At 41.7% G+C, this 19,257-nt stretch overlaps 1 protein-coding gene across 4 annotated transcripts in view; it reads left to right on the top strand.

Moving 5' to 3' along the window:
• Nucleotides 1-17,115, top strand: part of LOC142971108 (leucine-rich repeat-containing G-protein coupled receptor 5-like) — a 34,143-nt gene extending 17,028 nt beyond the window's left edge. For all 4 annotated transcript variants that reach the window (XM_076111735.1, XM_076111736.1, XM_076111737.1 and 1 more), the window contains 16 exons: nucleotides 1-191; nucleotides 1,912-1,983; nucleotides 6,079-6,147; nucleotides 6,382-6,453; nucleotides 6,553-6,624; nucleotides 7,148-7,216; nucleotides 7,656-7,727; nucleotides 8,512-8,577; nucleotides 9,900-9,971; nucleotides 11,926-11,997; nucleotides 12,258-12,383; nucleotides 12,704-12,870; nucleotides 13,202-13,285; nucleotides 13,378-13,621; nucleotides 14,294-14,460; nucleotides 14,552-17,115. The exon at nucleotides 1-191 is cut by the window's left edge and continues 25 nt beyond it. In XM_076111735.1, the coding sequence (XP_075967850.1) occupies nucleotides 1-191; nucleotides 1,912-1,983; nucleotides 6,079-6,147; nucleotides 6,382-6,453; nucleotides 6,553-6,624; nucleotides 7,148-7,216; nucleotides 7,656-7,727; nucleotides 8,512-8,577; nucleotides 9,900-9,971; nucleotides 11,926-11,997; nucleotides 12,258-12,383; nucleotides 12,704-12,870; nucleotides 13,202-13,285; nucleotides 13,378-13,621; nucleotides 14,294-14,460; nucleotides 14,552-15,276 (2,340 nt within the window). In that variant the 3' untranslated portion in view covers nucleotides 15,277-17,115. The remainder of the gene's footprint in view (nucleotides 192-1,911; nucleotides 1,984-6,078; nucleotides 6,148-6,381; nucleotides 6,454-6,552; nucleotides 6,625-7,147; nucleotides 7,217-7,655; nucleotides 7,728-8,511; nucleotides 8,578-9,899; nucleotides 9,972-11,925; nucleotides 11,998-12,257; nucleotides 12,384-12,703; nucleotides 12,871-13,201; nucleotides 13,286-13,377; nucleotides 13,622-14,293; nucleotides 14,461-14,551) is intronic.
• Nucleotides 17,116-19,257: the final 2,142 nt, after the last annotated feature.

Raw genomic sequence — 19,257 nt, 5'->3', positions numbered from 1 at the left:
AGCGTTCCCATTGGCTGCTTCTCCGGCCTGCACTCGCTCCGTCACCTGTGGTTGGACGATAACTCTCTGAGGGAGGTTCCGGCGGCGGCCCTGAGCGAGCTGCCCGCCCTGCAGGCCATGACGCTCGCCCTCAACCACATCGGCCACGTCCCGGACCACGCCTTCAGCAAGCTGGGCCGCCTGGTGGTGCTGTACGTACCGCACAAACACGCTAAAATATTAAACATATTTATTATGTAAATATATTTATGTCAAATATCTACTGGAATTCATCCTCAGGAACGCTCAAACAGACGATCAATCTTTTGAGGGGGAGATGAAACATAACTAAAGAAGAAGAAAGGAGAGGCTAGTTAGCTAGTAGTTAGTAATAAGTAAGCTAGTAGACTAGCCTGTTGTTTAAATGGTAAAGGAGCTAATGGGTTAACTAATCAGTTGTCCAGTAAGTTAACTTTAGCTGTGTCGGTTAGTTAGTAAGGTAGCTAGTTAATAAGACAGTTGGTTAGTAAGAAGTTAACTAGTTGTTAACTAGTATATTAGACAGTTGGTTAGTAAGAAGTTAACTAGTATATTAGTCAGTTGATTAGTAAGAAGTTAACTAGTATGTTAGACAGTTGGTTAGTAATAATTAAAAAAAGAAAAAGAAGAAAGGTTGGCTAGTAGTTGGTTAGTAATAAGTAAGCTAGTTGACTAGTTTAAAAGGTAAAGGAGCTAATGGGTTAACTAATCAGTTATCGATAAGTAAACTTTAGCTGTGTCGGTTAGTTAGTAAGAAAGTTATAAGGCAGTTGGTTAGTAATAAGTTAGCTAGTTTATAAGACAGTTGGTTAGTAATAAGTTAACTAGTTTATAAGACAGTTGGTCAGTAGTAAGTTAGCTAGTTTATAAGACAGTTGGTTAGTAATAAGTTAACTAGTTTATAAGACAGTTGGTCAGTAATAAGTTAGCTAGTTTATAAGACAGTTAGTTAGTAATAAGTGAACTAGTTTATAAGACAGTTGGTTAGTAATACGTTAGCTAGTTTATAAGACAGTTGGTTAGTAATAAGTTAACTAGTTTATAAGACAGTTGGTTAGTAATAAGTTAGCTAGTTTATTAGACAGTTGGTTAGTAATAAGTTAACTAGTTTATAAGACAGTTGGTCAGTAGTAAGTTAGCTAGTTTATAAGACAGTTGGTTAGTAATAAGTTAACTAGTTTATAAGACAGTTGGTTAGTAATAAGTTAACTAGTTTATAAGACAGTTGGTCAGTAATAAGTTAGCTAGTTTATAAGACAGTTAGTTAGTAATAAGTGAACTAGTTTATAAGACAGTTGGTTAGTAATACGTTAGCTAGTTTATAAGACAGTTGGTTAGTAATAAGTTAACTAGTTTATAAGACAGTTGGTCAGTAGTAAGTTAACTAGTTTATAAGACAGTTGGTCAGTAATAATTTAGCCTAAGTTAGTCCATTAGTTAGCCAGTGAATTAGGTAGATAGGGTGAGTTATCTATCAGTTGGATAGCAGTTTGGTTTAAAAGAAGGTGAGTCAGTAGATTGGTTTGTGTTTAGTCTGACACAACTACGTCTCTGGTCATGTTGTTGTTTGTGCCGTGTACTGTTGCTCGGCGGCGTGGCTGCGTTAAGTTAAACCAGTGACCGTCCCTGACTGTCTGTAATAGCTCCTTAATAACATGCTAAACTATGTGTGTGTGTGTGTGACGGCATTCAGCGCGGCAGCCTTGAAGTCTGCTGTCATTTCTTTTGTCCCATCGGCTTGAAGCTAATTTGCATGAAATTACCAAAAGAAGGAAAAAAAAAACCTTATTGAGAGGCCCCAGGGCCCCTTTTAAAAAGACACACACACACACACACACCACACACACACACTTTTTGTCTGCTTCATTAGTCCATCAGTCTCTTTCTCCATAGGCATCTCAACAACAATGGGATCGTTTCCATGGGAGCGAACTGCTTCCACGGACTCCACAGTTTGGAGACGCTGTGAGTTACTGTGTGTGTGTGTGTGTGTGTGCGTGTGTGTGTGTGAGCGTGTGTGTGTGTGTGTGTGTGTGTGTGTGTGTGTGTGTGTGTGTGTGTGTGTGTCTCTTGGGGAGGAGTTGAAGAAGTCAGGGTTAAGTTGGGGTCAGGATGGAGGGTGAGGAGATGACAGAGAGGTTTAATTTATACATTTGTAGAGGACACTAAACAGGATTTATTCAAACAACGCTCAACAACAAAACATTTTTAGGAAATCTTTTCTTTTATTCTTCTTCTCTCGTCCTCTAGTCTGCTGGGTTGTTTTGACAGTAGAGTGAGATGAAGTAAGAAGAGTTATCAATTTATTTAAATACAAAAGGGGACAAAAAATGAAGTGTTCGTACTGGGATACACCTAAAAATATATTCTTTCACAATGTAAGTCTATTGGAAAAGTCTTTTCCTCGGGGCTTGGCACGGACCAGATCCAACTCTTCCCCTCTTACCTTTCACAATAAAAGCCCTAGACATATACAATGCGTAACTGCTTACCAGAGGGAACTCAGATTCACTCAAAGCATTTCACTGAAAGGAAACTTAATAAAATATCTTACAGTAGCTTAAACTAAACCTCAGACAGACGGATTTATTCAAACCTTTTATTAAAAATAAAAAGCACAAAATGTAACGTATCAGCTGCTCTTTCTGCTACTAGCGGTTAGCATGCGATCTGTTTTTTTAGCAACTATTTCTGGATATTAGATGGAGGCAGATTAACCTGTGTGTGTGTGTATGTGTGTGTGTGTGTGTGTGTGTGTGTGTGTGTGTGTGTGTGTGTGTGTGTGTGTGTGTGTGTGTGTTATGTTGGTGCGTGTGTGTATAATGTGAGGAATGTGTGTGTGTATATAGAAATGTTTCTGTTTTCTCAGTCAACCAGAGAAGCAGGTTTAAACACACAAACACATGCTGCCTTCGTTTGGAAATACTTCTGTATATATATGTGTCAGTGTGTGTGTGCCTCTGTGTGTGGCCCTGGCTGTATGCTAATCATAATTACTATTCATGCACACACACACACACACAGCATATGTGTGTGTGTGTGTGTGTGTGTGTGTGTGTGTGTGTGTGTACCCGTAGGATCAGCAATAATAAACCACACCAGAGACTCATGTTCATCTGAAACTACAAACACAAACAGAGAGAGAAGAAGAAAACGGAAATGAAAACAGAAAAAAAATAAATTAACTCAACAAGCCCGGTTCAGTTTTAAAGGAAAACACACGTCAGTGCTCTTCATCTGTGGTGGTTTTCATTCTCTTGACCATCTCAGCTTCATCTATGCCCACGCCCCTTTTTACCCAAATTAGAATTTTCTGGTTCCAGTAAGTGACGAAAATGGTGGTTAGCAGAAGAAACCCCAAAAATCCAGCTTTCAAAACATCGGATGAGGTTTAAACCATAAAAATACCTTGAAGCTGTCTCTGGCCAGCATGAGCTTTCAAAAACCCACCAGAACTGAGTGGGAAACACTGAGACACCTGTCAATCATCCATTAAAGGATTGATTCAACTCACTGGGAACTACGCTCATTTACTGTCATTTTAGAGTTAGTTTTCCCCGTCTGGAGCGGATTATTCCTAATATCAACCTGACAATCCAAGTTTAGGACTTAAATTTTCAGTCTATAGCTGGTATTCCCAATCTAGAGCTTTCATTTCCAGTGTAGAGTTAGTATTCTCAGTCTAGAGCTGGTATTACCAATCTAGAGCTTTCATTCCTAGTCCAGAGTTGATATTCCCAATCTAGAGCTTTCATTTCCAATATAGAGTTAGTAATCCCAGTCTAGAGCTGGTATTTCCAATCTAGAGCTTTCATTTCCAATATAGAGTTAATATTCCCAGTCTAGAGCTGGTATTCCCAATCTAGAGCTTTCATTTCAAGTATAGAGTTAGTATTCCCAGTATAGAGCTGGCCACTAACAGTGTAGATCTGGTATCATGTTAAAAGCTGGCATTCCAGATTTAAATCTGATATTCCAAATTCGACCCATTATTACTAGTCTAGAGCTGGCCATTCTGTTTATAGATCTGACACTCCCAGTCTAGATCTGACAATTCCCAGAAGAGAGTGAGCAGTTTAGGTTTGGTTTTCCAAGTATAGAGCTGACCATTCCCATAGCATTGTAGAGCTGGCCTTTCCATTATAGAGCTATCATTCCTTATGCAGCTGATATTCCCAAATTAGCTGTAGTACAAGAGATGGTAATCCAAATCTAGAGCTGACCATTCCCAGTATAGATCTGGTATCCCCAGTCTAGATGTGACAGTACGTTTCAGCAGTCTAGATCTAAAACGTTTCCAGTTTGAAGTTGGTTTTCCCATTGTAGAGCTGACATCACCTGATCTAGAGCTGACCATTCCCAGTATAGATCTGGTATTCGCCAGTCTAGATGTGACAGTTTGGAGTTGGTTTTCCCAGTGTAGAGCTGAGCATCACCTGATATTGATCGATGTGAGAACTGTTACTGCAGGACTACCCACTAGCATGACCTATTGAACCTAATCAGCATGCACAATTAAGATAATTAAGATTGCCCCAAAAGCCTCTGGATCTCCCATGAGCCCTTAAACTGACTAAATCAAAAACCCATTATCCAGCTCTCAGTCAATCGTAACCTTCCAAATCCCATCAATAATAGTTTGGCAGAAAGCGTAGCAGCCATTGTTGTTACAAACCATCCTCTGGACACAGACACACACACACACACAGGACCAGACTGAAGCAATTTCAATTTAATGGTATTTTCACAATGTGGCAGCTTCATTCCACATGGTCTATGTGTGTGTGTGTGTGTGTGTGTGTGTGTGTGTGTGTGTGTGTGTGTGTAATAGCCACCTGCTTCCCAGAGATGGATGAGAGGACCTAATTGAAGCCATGTGTAGACTCGTAGAATGCTCTAGTCTCTACTGGTGATGAAGGAACAGAGCGAGTTAAATGTTTCTTTAACAAACTTAACAGACGGCAAAAAAAAAAAGGATTGAGCTAAACATCAAGCTTGAAACTCAAACATTTACATGAAACACGTTTCCAGTCTGAAGCGTTCCCACAGCATTGTGGAGCTGGCCTTTCCATTAGAGAACTACCATTGAGGTATCATTCCCAGAATACATCTGAAATATTAGCAATATAGACCTGATTTTCCCCCGTATAGCTCTGGTATTCCCAGTCTAGAAGTGACACTTCCAGTATAAAGTTAGTGTAAGTAGTCGAGAGCTAAAACATTCCCAGTGTAGAGTTGGCTTTCCCAGTCTAGAGCGAGCATATCCAGGCTAGAGGTGTCTATTCCCAGTATATATTGGATACTTAGCGTCAAGAACTCCACTAAAGAGCTAACAACAGCAAACAAAGTATAACGGTATTACCAGTCTAGAGTGGACCATTCCCAATTTAGAGATGGTTTTCCCATTCAAGATGTGACAATTCCCAGAAAGTTAGAAGCAGTCTATAAACCTGTTCCCAGTGTAGAGCTGGATTTCCCAGTCTAGAGCTGACCATTCCTTGTATACATCTGTTATTTCCAGTCTAGATGCAACAATTCCCAATACATAGCTGTATTACCAGAGGGAAACTGACCATTCACAGCTTCTAGTTGATTTCCCCAGTCTTGAGCAGACATTTCCATTCTATAACTGGCCCCTCCCAGTTCATATTTGGTACCTACCATCTAGAACTGACATTCCCAGTATATAGTTGGTATTCCCAGTCAAATATTTCTAGGTATTGATCTGGTATTCCGTTTACATTCCCAGTAGATGTAAATTCCAGTCCAAATTTGACCTGATGTAATATTCTCAGTCTAGATCTGTTAATCCAGAGTTGCCCAATTTGGAATTGATCAACCCAGTACACAGCTGCATTACGAGTCTAGATTTGATATTTTCAAAATAAAAGCTGATCCCAGATATTCCATATCCAAATTGTGACCTAATATTTCAGGTTTAGAGCTACCATTCCCAACGTCAACCTGACGACACCTGACCACTCCCAGTCTAGATGTGACAACTCCCAGTGTAGAGCTCACCATTCCCTGTCACGTCTGACTTCCCTCTCGTTCTCTCAGGGATCTGAACTACAACAGTCTGGTCGAGTTTCCGACGGCGATCCGCTCTCTGAGTCACCTGAAGGAACTGTGAGTCTGAAGCTTTGAAACTTTAGTAAATATCATGATACCAGGTTTTAAGTCTCAAAGAGGAAACAAGGCTTTTATTTAACGATCTAATATTGTTGAATTTAGACATCAGTCACAGGAGACAATTTACTGCAGAAAGAATACTTTCACTAAAGTACTTTAGCTGAAGTACTTCTTCCTCCAGTGTTTCATCTTTGAGGAAAACTAAAAATCTCCGTTCTGTTTCCTGTTTAGCGGGTTCCACAGCAACAACATCCAGTCGATCCCGGAGCAGGCCTTCACGGGGAACCCGTCGCTCATCACCATGTTCGTACCTCACGACTCACCTCACGGCCCGATTACAGCTCTGTGAGGAGTGAGACACGATGAACCTGTCTGTCTGCTCTCTGTTTGTTGTTTTTATAGATTCTTCTACGACAACCCGATCCAGTCTGTGGGACGATCCGCCTTCCAGAACCTGCCGGAGCTACGCACACTGTGAGAAACACTGAGATCAAAGGGAGAGTTTGCCACATTTTAAATGTGGATGTCCTGTCTCCTTGTCCCAACTCCTCGCCCTATATCCTCATCCTGACTCCTCGACTCGTCTCCTTGTCCTGTCTCCTCGTCCCGTCTCCTCGTCCCGTCTCCTCGTCCCGACTCCTCGTCCCGTATCCTCGTCCCGACTCCTCGTCCCGACTCCTCGTCCCGTCTCCCCGTCCCGTCTCCTCGTCCCGTCTCCCCGTCCCGTCTCCTCATCCCAAGAGAGAGAGGCTGCATCTGCATTAGCCGTACAAAGGAATGCAATGCATCATGGGACCTGTAGTCCCTCTCGGCACGGCTCCACAAGCATGAACTCAGCTTTCCACGTCAACAAATGAGCTCTAGAGGAACTAATTGCTTTAATTTACCTTCAACTGTGATTGAACATCTGCAGAAAAGATGCAGAATTTTCCCTTTTTAACTAAATAGATACTGAAATATAACAGATTATCTTAATATTTCTCTGTGTTTCCTCAAGCTCTCTGAACGGAGCAGCAGATCTCATCGAGTTTCCAGATCTGACGGGAACCGAGAGCCTGGAAAGCCTGTAAGACACACACACACACACACACACACAGGAATGCTTCATATCTTCGTGTCTTGTGTGTTTTGAGAATCAAACTGCTGTTATTAAAATTCTGCAGCGGGTTATTATTCTATCTGACAGACGGTAACTTTCTCCTTGTTTATTTTCTTCTGTTTTTTTGGTGTTCCATTTAAACTCCGTCCCCGCTGGTTCCTGAAGGCAGCGTGTGTTGAACAGAAACCTCACATTGAACCAGTCGGTGGAAATAAAAATCCAACCAAACAAACCGTCACACATTCTTCTTCTCTCTGCTTTTATTTTGTTATTTTACTGTCGAATGGAGAGAAACTTTTATGAGGTTTGGTCACTAAATGTATTTTATATTCATCATTGTTTAATATGAACACATCATAATGTACCGTGTGTGTGTGTGTGTGTGTGTGTGTGTGTGTGTGTGCAGGACTATCACAGGAGCTCGGATCACCTCTCTGCCTGGTTCAGTGTGTGAACAGCTTCCAAACCTTCAGCTGCTGTGAGTCTTTTATTTACGACAGATTAAGGTCATTGTCGGTAAAAAACTATAATAAAAAGAATGCGGAGCTGAGAAAAAACTCGGTTAAGTTTCTTTCGTCAAAGAACGACATCGCTTCATTTTGTACGGTTGGATCAGAAAATGTATTAATTATATTCATATTTATTCATGTTCATAAAAGAACGTGAAAGAAAACATTTATATGTATCTTTCAGGACCTTCACTCAGGCGTCGTCCTTACAATAAGAACACGACTTCCATTCAGACGGCGGCTAACTTTGTGACTTTAATCTCAGAAAATATTTGAGTTCTTTCCCCGTATATTTACATCTTTAATCTTGTTCTTTTCTCTGAATATTACCCTCTCCTTTGGCTCTGTAAGTTTGAATACAATGACCCTAATACACATCATTTTGAGATGTAAGAACTTCATCATCCAAGAGGAAACTAAACCTACAGCTGAGGCTGATTGAATGACTTTAGTTCTGCAGGTATTTAGTCATAAATCAAAGTATTGGACATATTAACATGATGAAAAGTCAGAGGGTCACCAAAGTTATGAGAGTTCATCCTGAGGTGGAGCTGAATGTTTGTGCCAGATTTCAATCCATCCGATAGATGTTGAGATATTTAAGTCTGGATCAAAGTAGTGGACCGACATCTCCATTCACTCGATATATGTGTAATATTTCGTGTGATACTCTGTGAGCTCCTGTTGACAGGCTGCGCTGTGATGCCTTCAGTGTCTTTTGGACTGATGACAACTGAGACTTTCTCTCTGCAGTGATCTCTCCTATAATCAGATCCAGACTCTTCCCAGCTTCTCCGGCTGTGAGAGCGTTCAGAAGATGTGAGTTTTATTTTTATGTTTTTATTTTATTGGACATTGTGTTGGGTCGATTTAAAAAAAATATTCCGATACAGTTACTAATAACCTGTTAAAAAATGTAGTAAGGAACTTAATCCAAGTATCACAATATTAAAGTTACTACGAGGAACTTTCATTTCTCTTGGTTTTGTCTCCCCCTGTGGACTAAAGTGGTAGTGTCTCTGAGCACCAGACTCTCTTTAGTCATGTTACTGCAGCAGGGTCTGACAGTCTGCCCCTCTCAGTCCTGGTTCTGGTTCTCCCGTGCCTCCCTTCCCTCCAGCGAGTCCAGCAATACGTCCTGGTCTCCAGCAGCGTGGTGTTGGTGTCGGCTCCCAGAGAGGAGAAGCTCTGCTCCTGGAGGAGGATGAGGAGGAGGAGGAGCTGCTGCTGCTGCTGCCGGGAGCTGAGCTCTCCTCCTCCCTCCGGAGCTCCGACAGCAGGTCCGAGGCTGCAGGTGAAGCCGGATCTGGGTCTGTCCACGGTGGACCGGTCTCTGCCGGAGGATCTGGGTCTGTCCACGGTGGACCGGTCTCTGCCGGAGGATCTGGGTCTGTCCACGGTGGACCGGTCTCTGTTGGAGGATCTGGGTCTGTCCGCGGTGGACCGGTCTCTGCTGGAGGATCTGGGTCTGTCCACGGTGGACCGGTCTCTGCTGGAGTCTGAGCTGAAGGAGGTTCTGGTGAACCAGAATCCGACCAGAATCGGTGGCTCCGATGACGAGCATCAAGAATAACTCTATAGAAACAGACCATCTTCTCTCTGATGGTCTCTTTACTGATGGAGGTCTGATAGAGGATCAGGACTACACTGAGACTGGTTCATATAGAGGATCAGGACTAAACTGAGACTGGTTCAGGACCAGTTAAAAGTTCCTCACAGTAACTTTAAAACGTTTCTGTTGCTCCTTGGATTACCTCAAAATGCGCCAATCTGGTTACAGTCTTTACAGTAACGTTCCGTGTACTCAGTTACTCCTGAAGCCTGTTCTTCAGTTCTTCAGACCTGTGAAGCCTCCAATCTGCTCCACAGTCGCGCTCTGTTCTTATACGGGTTACCATGGCGACCAATAAAGTACAGCCAGCTGTGCATTGTGGGAATAATTATCGCCGTTGTGGTCCACGTTTGACCAATCAGATCGCAACCTCTCCGTGTGCCGTAAAACAGATTGATAAACGTGATGTCATGGAAATATCAGCGCTAATGTGTGTGTGTGTGTGTGTGTTTGTGTGTGTATGTGTGTGTGTGTCTGTCTGTGTGTGTGTGTGTGTGTGTGTCTGTCTGTGTGTGTGTGTGTGTTGCAGTGATCTGCACCACAACGAGATCGAGGAACTGGAGGAGAACACCTTCCACGGTCTGATGTCACTACGCTCTCTGTAAGCACACACACACACACACACACACACACACACACACACACACACACACACTTTAATTAGGCTGGAGATCCTGAGCAGCGATCCGAAGATGCCCTCTATAAATACTTCCACATGGAAACACACACACACGGGTCCAGGTGGTCTGCCTGTTGATGTGACGGGTATGATGCCATAAAGTGGCTCAGAGTCAAGGATCTACACAGAAATACTACTGGTGGTGGAGGAAGTACTCAGAAGTAAAAGTACCCTTGCACAAGTCTACAACTCCACTACACATGACTCTTTAATGACATACTTGTTTTAACGTACTCTTAGTTTGTTTCTTTATCATATTTTATTGTAGATTTTCATATTTTCGATTTTTAACGTACCACCGTGAGGCGCAGCCCGCTGTTGGGCTCATTATCTGTAAACGGTGTAGCATTAAAGCATGGGTGGAATTAGCTAGCTAGCTAACTAGCCATCTCTTTATTAGTTAGCCTGCTAGCTAATTCCACCCATGCTTTAATGCTACATCGGTGAAAGAAAATGAGCTGAACAAAGTTGTTACTCATCTGTTGATAGCGATGATCGTTTCTACGCTGTGACTAGAGTGTTGATGAAGAATTTAGTTGTTAAATACTGCGAAACTTTACACCAATAAGTCAGCAACTTGCCGTAAATCGGTTTATTTTATATATACCGCCATAGGATTTAACAATGCAACAATTTACTCACATTGTAAATTACTTACTTTGACTTTTTTTCAAAGTACATTTCAGTACTTCTACTTGAGTATAATTTTCTAGTACTCTTTCCCAAAACATGTCTCGCTTAAACTATAATCTGAGATTTCCTAATAACAGTTAACTTTATTTTTCAACAAATTACATTAATAGTAAAGTATGAACTGTTGTGCTTCCGCTTGTCTGAACATGATGACTTATTATATTATCGTATTATAGAAAATAAGAGTATTATATACACAAGTTCTTTTGTCCTGGGATTAGAAACAAAGACCGGCTGTTAAACGAGAACCCGTGGTTAATCCAAGCTGACATGCTTTAACAATATCAGGTCAGCACCCACAGGTCACTGGGAGATTAAAGGGTAACGTCGGTATTTCAACCTGCAGCCTGTTTCCCCATGTTTATGTGTCTAAGTGACTTATGGCAACAACAGTTTTTAGATCGGTCCAGTGTTGAAGGAGACCGCTGCAGCCGGCTGCCGCTAAACGGGCTGTGATTAAATTGTTCGGGGCAACTCAGCGTCAATGTGCGTCCACTAAAAGTACTTGTTGCTGCAACTTAAAGGCTCAGATCGTTATAATAAGTGTCTTTAAAGAGAAAATCAAACGTTTGGTATTGTTTCTAACCAAGTCTCGTTCAAGGAGAAGTCTCGTTCTGAAACGGCAAGAGGGGACTTGTTGTCTTCTTGAAGACAACGATGGAAACATGAGTGAGAGTTGGAGATAGAAGTTGTGTTGGAGAACACAAAGCGTCGCTTATTGTTATCTAAAAGATGTTCGATGTTATGGCTGAATGTTTAGATGATTTTTAACAATGTGGATGCAATAAAAGATTTCAGAAGGAGAATTCTCCGAGCGAGACACACAATTACAAACAGACCAGATCAAGTAAAAGGTAAAGAAAGATGTTCTATTTCTCTGTAGAGTTCTTTCCATAATGTTGCCCATCAGTGGCAACAATAAGCTCTTTTAGTTGACGTATATTGACGGTGAGAAGAACCCGAGCGTTTACATTACAGCTTATTTAGTGGCTGCAGCGCTCTCGTTCAATACTGGACCAACATTGTTGTCCCCGTTAGTCACTTAGACACAAAAACATGGTTAGAAAACACAGAAGCTACCCTTTAAAAACACTAAAACAGGCTGGCAGAAATATGTCCACTCAAGTTGATGAAAGGTTGCTGGTTTGAATCCCTAACTCCTCCCTGTATTCTCTCTGTATAGTGACTTATCATGGAACAGATTGTCATCAATGAAGCCGAACTCCTTCTCTGCTCTGCCGGCTCTCATCAAACTGTGAGTAACCAGACTACGTCACCATTAACACCACAGCATCACACAGTGTCTTCACTGGTTTGTACAAAGATAGATTCAGTGTCAACGGACTGGAAAGAGTTTTATATTGAAGTACAAGTACAAGTATGTCAAAATGACATTTGAGTAATTGTACTTCGTGACTTTCCACCTCTGTTCCATGATGTGATGTGAAGTCGTGGAAACATCCTCACATGTAAATTATTGTTATTTTATTTGTTCCTGTCTGTGCCTCTCTGCAGCGACCTGTCGTCCAATCAGCTGTCTTCTCTGCCTCTGATTGGTCTGCAGAGTCTAACTCATCTGCGATTGGCCGGAAACACACAGCTGATGGAGTTAATGCCACGAGAGGACCTGCCGCGAGTCAGGTGAACACACACACACACACTCACACACACACACACACAGAATCCTCTACTCTAATCTGTCTCGTTGTGTTTATTGGAAATGATTTAAAGGGACATTCTGCTGAACAGCAGGTGTAATAAAGTTGATTTAACTCGACAGTGTTTAGACTTAACTGGTAATGAAATTGATTCTGATACTTTTGTACTTTTACTTAAGTAACATTTTGAATGCAGGACTTTTACTTGAAACAGTTTCTGCATTGTTGTTTTAGGAAGTTCTTCTTCCACATGTACATAATAAAGATATACAAAGGGGTTTGTTTGTTTGTTTGTTTGTTCAGGGTGATGGAGCTTCCTTACGCCTTCCAGTGCTGTGCCTTCGTCTCCTGTGAGAGGAGAGGAGGAGGAGGAGGAGGAGGAGGAGGAGGAGGAGGAGGAGGTTCGTCCTGGGAGAGAGAGGAAGCAGCAGACTCTACCGGGAGAGAAACCGCCGTCCTATCCAGCCAAGGTGATGCAAACAAACACCCTCTCCAGTCGCGATACGATATTATCACACTACTCAAACGTCTGGATTTATTAAAGTCAGTAAAACTCCATCTTTGTTTTCACAAACTTCCTGCTAATCCTGCAACATGTCGGTACCAGAACAACACAATCGTTTCCAAAAGGTTTCATTTGTATTTGCAATATTTATAGTTTATATAATAAAAGATACTTGGCGTCTGTGTTTAGATACAATATTGCCCCGTAAAATATCGCGATACTCTGCTGTATCGATATTTGAGTAAAATGATATTTCAAAGTAAAAGTCAAAGACTCTCTCTGCTGTGTGTGTGCAGTCGATCAGGACTGGGATGATTTCCTGATGGAGTTTGAAGAAGAACCTAAACTTCAACACTCCGTCCACTGCAGCCCTGCACCAGGTACTTCAACACATGTTACATATAATACCTGAATACATGTATGATTTGTTGACTGATTGTAAAGTAAACTGATGTGTGGTTTCTTCCTCCAGGACCGTTCCGCCCTTGCCTCCATCTGCTCGGCAGCTGGTTGATCCGTGGAGGGGTGTGGCTCATCGCAGCGCTCTCATTGGTCAGCAACAGCCTGGTCGTCCTGTCGGTCTTCTTTTCCCCCGCCTCCTCAGTGACTCCACCCAAGCTGTTGATTGGTCTACTGGCCCTGGTGAACGGCCTGATGGGAGTGTGGAGCGGGTGGTTGGCGGCGGTGGATGCCTGGACGTTTGGCAGTTTTTGGAGGTACTGAACAGATTTGGGATTGTGGACACTTTGAGAATTCTATGGATTGTGGGGACCCTAGAAAAATTGGAATCTCTTGTGAAACTTTTGGGAATCTTGAGAACACAAAGGACTCTACAGCTGGAATATCTGGCCAATTTTGGAACAATGGGAAAATTGTGAAGTTGGGGAATGCTTGGCACTGTAGTAAAGTGCAAGAAAGTACAAAAATAAGTGTCTAATATCTTTTTTAAAGTCGCATGCTTCACTGAGAAAGAAGTAGGTAGATAATATTAGAATATACAGAATTCAATTTTATTTCCTCTTTATATCCAACGTCATTTAAAAACAATAAATTAATCGTGCAGATATTTTTGGTTTATTACGGCCTGGATCTTATTTTCATAGCTTCGTCCATCATTTCTGTTGCTAACATTGTACTCATTAAGTTAGCAGCTGAGATCTGTTAACATGGTGAATAGGTTTATTCCATCTTTCCATCAGTTTAAAGACTTATTGTTGGAAACAGCAGCTGATGAAATGTCAATTTATTTCTGATCTTATCTTATCTATAAAAACACTTTTATAGTCTTTATAATTTACCCTTTCTGTTAAAATTGCCAAAAAGCACTTCATAAACAAGTAATTTCAAAGTAAAAGTCAGACGTTTCTTGTCCCTTGTGTGTGTTGCAGGTACGGGGCGAGGTGGGAGAGCAGCTTCCTGTGTCGCCTCAGCGGCTTCCTGTGTGTGTTTGCGTCTCAGACCGGCCTCTTCCTGTTAACGGTCGCCGCTCTGGAGCGATGCCTCGCCGCCGCCGCCGCCGCCGCACGCCGCCACAACAAACCGGACGGACACACTGGTGAGAAAAATGCACACACACAAAAACATAAAAACACACACACACACATCTGGAAAGTGTTGTCTGATTTCACTCTCCTCTCTCTCTCCAGGTCGCTCCTCGTCGCCGCTCTCCGTCCGTCTGGCCGTCTGTCTGTGCTTCCTGTTGGGCCTGGCCATCACGCTGCCCCCCCTGGTGGCCGGACACAGCAGCACCTCCCTCTGTCTGCCGCTGCCTTCCTCCTCCTCCTCCTCCTCCCTGGCCCTCTCCGTCTCCCTGGTGCTCCTCGACTCGCTGTGCTTCCTCCTCATGACTCTTGCCTACACTCGTCTCTACTGTCGGGCCAGCAAAGCTGCGCCCGCCGCCGCCGACGAGGAGGCAGCGTTGACTCGACACGTAGCCTGGCTGCTCTTCTCCGACTGCCTCCTCTACCTCCCCGTGGCCTTCCTCTCCTTCTCCTCGCTGCTGCGCCTCCCCGCCGCCGGACCAGAGGCGGCGAAGGGGGTGCTGCTGCTCGTGGCGCCACTGCCGGCCTGCGTCAACCCACTGCTCTACCTCCTCTTCAACCCGCTCGCCCGGCAGGAGCTGGCGGCGCTCACCAAACGCACCTGCGGGGCAGCGGCGGTACCCGGACTCTGCAGGGGAAGAAGAGGAGGAGGAGGAGGAAGGTCGAGGCCGGACATGGTGGATTCAATGTACGACGAGGATGCGGAGAAACAGTCGTGTGACTCGACGCAGGCACTGGTGGCGGTCAGAGGCACGAAGGAGGAGGAGGAGGAGAGAGGAAGACAAAAGAGCGAGACACATTTAGTTCCGTTTGTTGTTCCTCATCAATAGACTGACACACACACACACACACACACACACACACACACACAAACACGGCATCTAAAGGTCTCACCTGCCAAAGACTCACCTGAACTCTTTGGTTAGATTCAGTCTTGTCTCGTTTTTCTTTTTAGTATTTTTGGAAGAATGTCTTTTGCCTTTATTGTGTAAAACCCTCTACAGGAGACGCCTATTATTTGGTCTCTTTTGTCCCAGATGGCCACCGTACTCTCTCTCAGATGATAGCCAATCAGATCAAAGCAAAAGGACTTCAAGGTTGCATTTAATCGAGGGTGTGTGCTTTTTAATTTTAAAAGAAAATACATGCGATAATCAACTTGAGTGAAGTATTAATTTTGATGAATTATTATAGCCGCCAGACTTTTGGCAGGTGAGTCAAAGACTTCACACACACACACACACACACACACACACACACACACACACACTGCAGACTGTGTGGTAGCAAATGTAGCAGAGACGCATAAAGTAAAAAAAAATAGTAAATCAAAAGATAAAAGACATAAAGATAAATGAACAAAGAAATTGTCTCTGTCCAGGATTTTAACAATATCAACTCTCTGATTCGTCAAGCCAAGGCTTCATTTCAGAGTGCACACACACACACACGCATTACCAGCAGTCAGCAGCTTTTATTTTGAAATATGACACGATTTACAGCACTGTGTTACCAAACATCCAACCAAATGTTCTACCAAATGCTGTTGAGCATTATGTCTGTGTGTGTGTGTATGTGTGTGTGTGTGTGTCTGTGTGTGTGTGTGTGTGTGTGTCCACAACTAATGTGTTTTTGCGAGTGTGTGTGAAAACTGCAGCGTCCTTGTGAGTTTCGTCACAGTCGATCTCCGAAACTGAAAAACAAGAGTCAAGAGGACAAACGGGACTAAAGACCTAAAAGTGAAGAAGCTCACGTTCAGATACAGAAAGACGTCCAGCGATACAAAAATACATTTAAAAAACACAAAACTGGTGCTTTTAAATAATTATTTCCTGTAAAATTGATGAAGTTCTCACTATCACATCAATAAATACCAAAACCAGCAGTTCATCTGATACCAGAACACGTTAAAGGGCCAAACTGCTGAGTTTTGGGGTTATATTACAAACATTTAGTGATCACATCGCACCAAATATCTGCTGTTAAAACACAGAATTTAGGAACTTTCTGAAAGTGTCAAACCATGTCATCACTAAGCTGATTAAATGTGAACATGCATCTTTTTAACATTATGTTTATTATAACAATATGAACATACAAAGCTACAATCTAAAAGTTTAATTCACCAGAAAATGGTGGAAACATCAGGAGTAAAAAACCTAATTTACTTAATAAAAAACCCTTATGTGTGTGTGTGTGTGTGTGTGTGTGTGTGTGTGTGTGTGTGTGTGTGTGTGTGTGTGTGTGTACGGTAAATGTGTGTACGTATTGTAAATACAAGCTACTGTGACAATCCTATTTTTTTATTGTGTAGACTGAGAAATGTCTTTGCTGAAATAATGTTTATGATGTTTGTACGTTATTTTCGAGTGTTTCATACCCGGATTAAATCCAGATACTTTTATTTACGCTGGTCACATGAATGTGTCTCCGTGAGTCGGCGTTACTCCAGTCCAGCTGGTGGCGCCAAATCTTAAAGCGGCAAACTCACCAGTAGCAGAAGAAGAAACAACATGAATAACATTGTACTTACATACTTTAACTAGCTGGTTAGCAGTGGTTGAAAGTAACGACGTAGCTAATCTAGTTTTTATTTCATGCTGTTTCACTGGTGTTAATATTATTGCTTTTCTATTTTATTACATTTTTGTAATAAAAAATCAAATGCATGCATTGGTCTCAAATTTGTTAAATTGTTAAATTTGTTGAATTTGTTAAATTGTTAAATTGCTGAATTGCTGAATTGCATTTGTCCGGTACTTATAGTCCATTTGATGCTACTTTATTCATGAAGATATACATTTATTTTTGATAAATATACTTACTTTGCAGATTCAGATTATTAATACAAAATATAAATCAACTAATGAATTATGATGTCGTAATAAAGGTTCAGATGAAACTTTATTGATCATTGGAGGAGCATCACAAACTACCAGCAGTAGATCAAGTCATTACAATGAGCTCCACCTTTACCTGCAACCTTAAAGTAATGAGCACATTAATGCGTCAATAATCATAGTACAATACTATCATAGATATTATTTTGAATTGGGTCATTTTGCGTAATAAGTTAATAACTTTTGTACTTTTACTTGGTACAATTTTAAATGCTGGACTTTTACTTGTAACTTGTAGTATTTATACACCGTGTTTATTACTACTTTTACTTACGCTCAGCTGCAGAGATGGTTCAAACTATTCTTGAATGCATTTATTCGTCAGACAGCTTTCCGATCTGCTTAAGACGCATGAAGTGACTCAGTGTAAATGTATGACATCATGATGCAACCCAGAAATGTTTTCAACACATTCTCAGTTTTCTTTTTTAACTGTTGTTTTGTTACAAACTGTAAAAATGTTAAAGATGTAATCCTGCATGAGTCCGAGGGTTTGACTAATTGTTCATGAACATGTTGCACAAACATCATCCGCTGCCTGATGGTTTGAATCCCGTGAGAGCTTAGAGAAATGAAAGGCCTCGACTCAACGGTCCACTTATCAGCTTTCAGTTGCGTCTCCTGGTCTTCATCGGTGGATGAAGTTTCCTCTGAGGAAGACAAAAAAAATAAGTGGGACTTGAGATGAGATTTTTTTGGTGGGTTTTAACGTCCAAAATGCTTTGAAATGAATTAGTATTTAGTTGTATTTTTATTTTCTATCGTATCAGTTGAATCATGAAGCTGGCTCGTTGACTAATGTGTGTGGGCGGGGTCTCGCCTACAGCTGTAATCATAGAAACCATTTTTAAGAAGCATTGACTGTTTGAATGTCCGCTGTGTAACGGTTCATCTGCTGCACTTTCAACAATCAGCACTTAAAATGTCTAAAAACAAACAACGAAGCTCAAACATCGTTCTTTCATCTGTTTTCTCTTCCTGTAAACTTTTGTAAAATATTTGAATGTTTTGAGTTATTTTAGTTTGTAAAAGTCAAGAGTGAGTTTTCTTAGTTTGTGATGCATATAAAACAAAGCATGGCTGTAAACTGAAGCGTCTTGTGTTTCATTGAATGAAGCCACAAACAGGCTGCTGTGACTCATTTAAAACAGAAACGAGGTTCTGATTCAAACAATTACAAACTGAAGCACAGCAGCACGGCGAGCGGAGCGCTCATCCATCCAGACCAGCAGAGACGGAGACGTGTCGAGGATCACTGAAGGATCATGAAGGAGCGTCTTTGAGCTGCAGACACACGATTCATCTTCATCACATGAAGGTTAATGAAGCGTAGAAGTACGACAGATTGTATTACCATATTCTGAAATACATACATATCTGATGCTGCCCTGGTTCATAGATTTGAAACATTTATTAAAAGTGGTGGAAAGTAACTATACATTTACTTAAGTACAAATGTGAGGTACTTGTACTTTACTTAAGTACTTTCTATTTCTCCTCCACTAATTCTCAGAGGTACTTCTAGTACTTGTTACTGTACTACATCTCAGAGGTACATATTGTACTCTTTACTGTACTACATCTCAGAGGTACATATTGTACTTGTTACTGTACTACATCTCAGAGGTACATATTGTACTTGTTACTGTACTACATCTCAGAGGTACATATTGTACTTCACTACATTTGTCTGACAGCTTCAGTTACTCTTCAGGTTCTCATCTCCTTCCTGTTCAGGTAAAACCTCGTATCTCCAGATGTGTTGATGTTTATTGTTTGTGATGAACTGAAGGATGAAGTGTTTCCTTTATGTGTTCCTTCTTCTTCAGCGAAATAAACTCTAAAAGAGTTAAATGCATCGTCACAAAGCTGAAAACAGGGCATTTACTTTAAGTACTTTTAGTACATTTA

Source organism: Anarhichas minor, unplaced genomic scaffold, assembly GCF_050575085.1.
Source record: "Anarhichas minor isolate MPS153535 unplaced genomic scaffold, ASM5057508v1 ptg000045l, whole genome shotgun sequence".
NCBI lineage: Eukaryota > Metazoa > Chordata > Actinopteri > Perciformes > Anarhichadidae > Anarhichas > Anarhichas minor.
The sequence above is the reverse complement of the archived record's forward strand: the minus strand, read 5'-3'. Positions and strand labels throughout refer to the sequence as shown.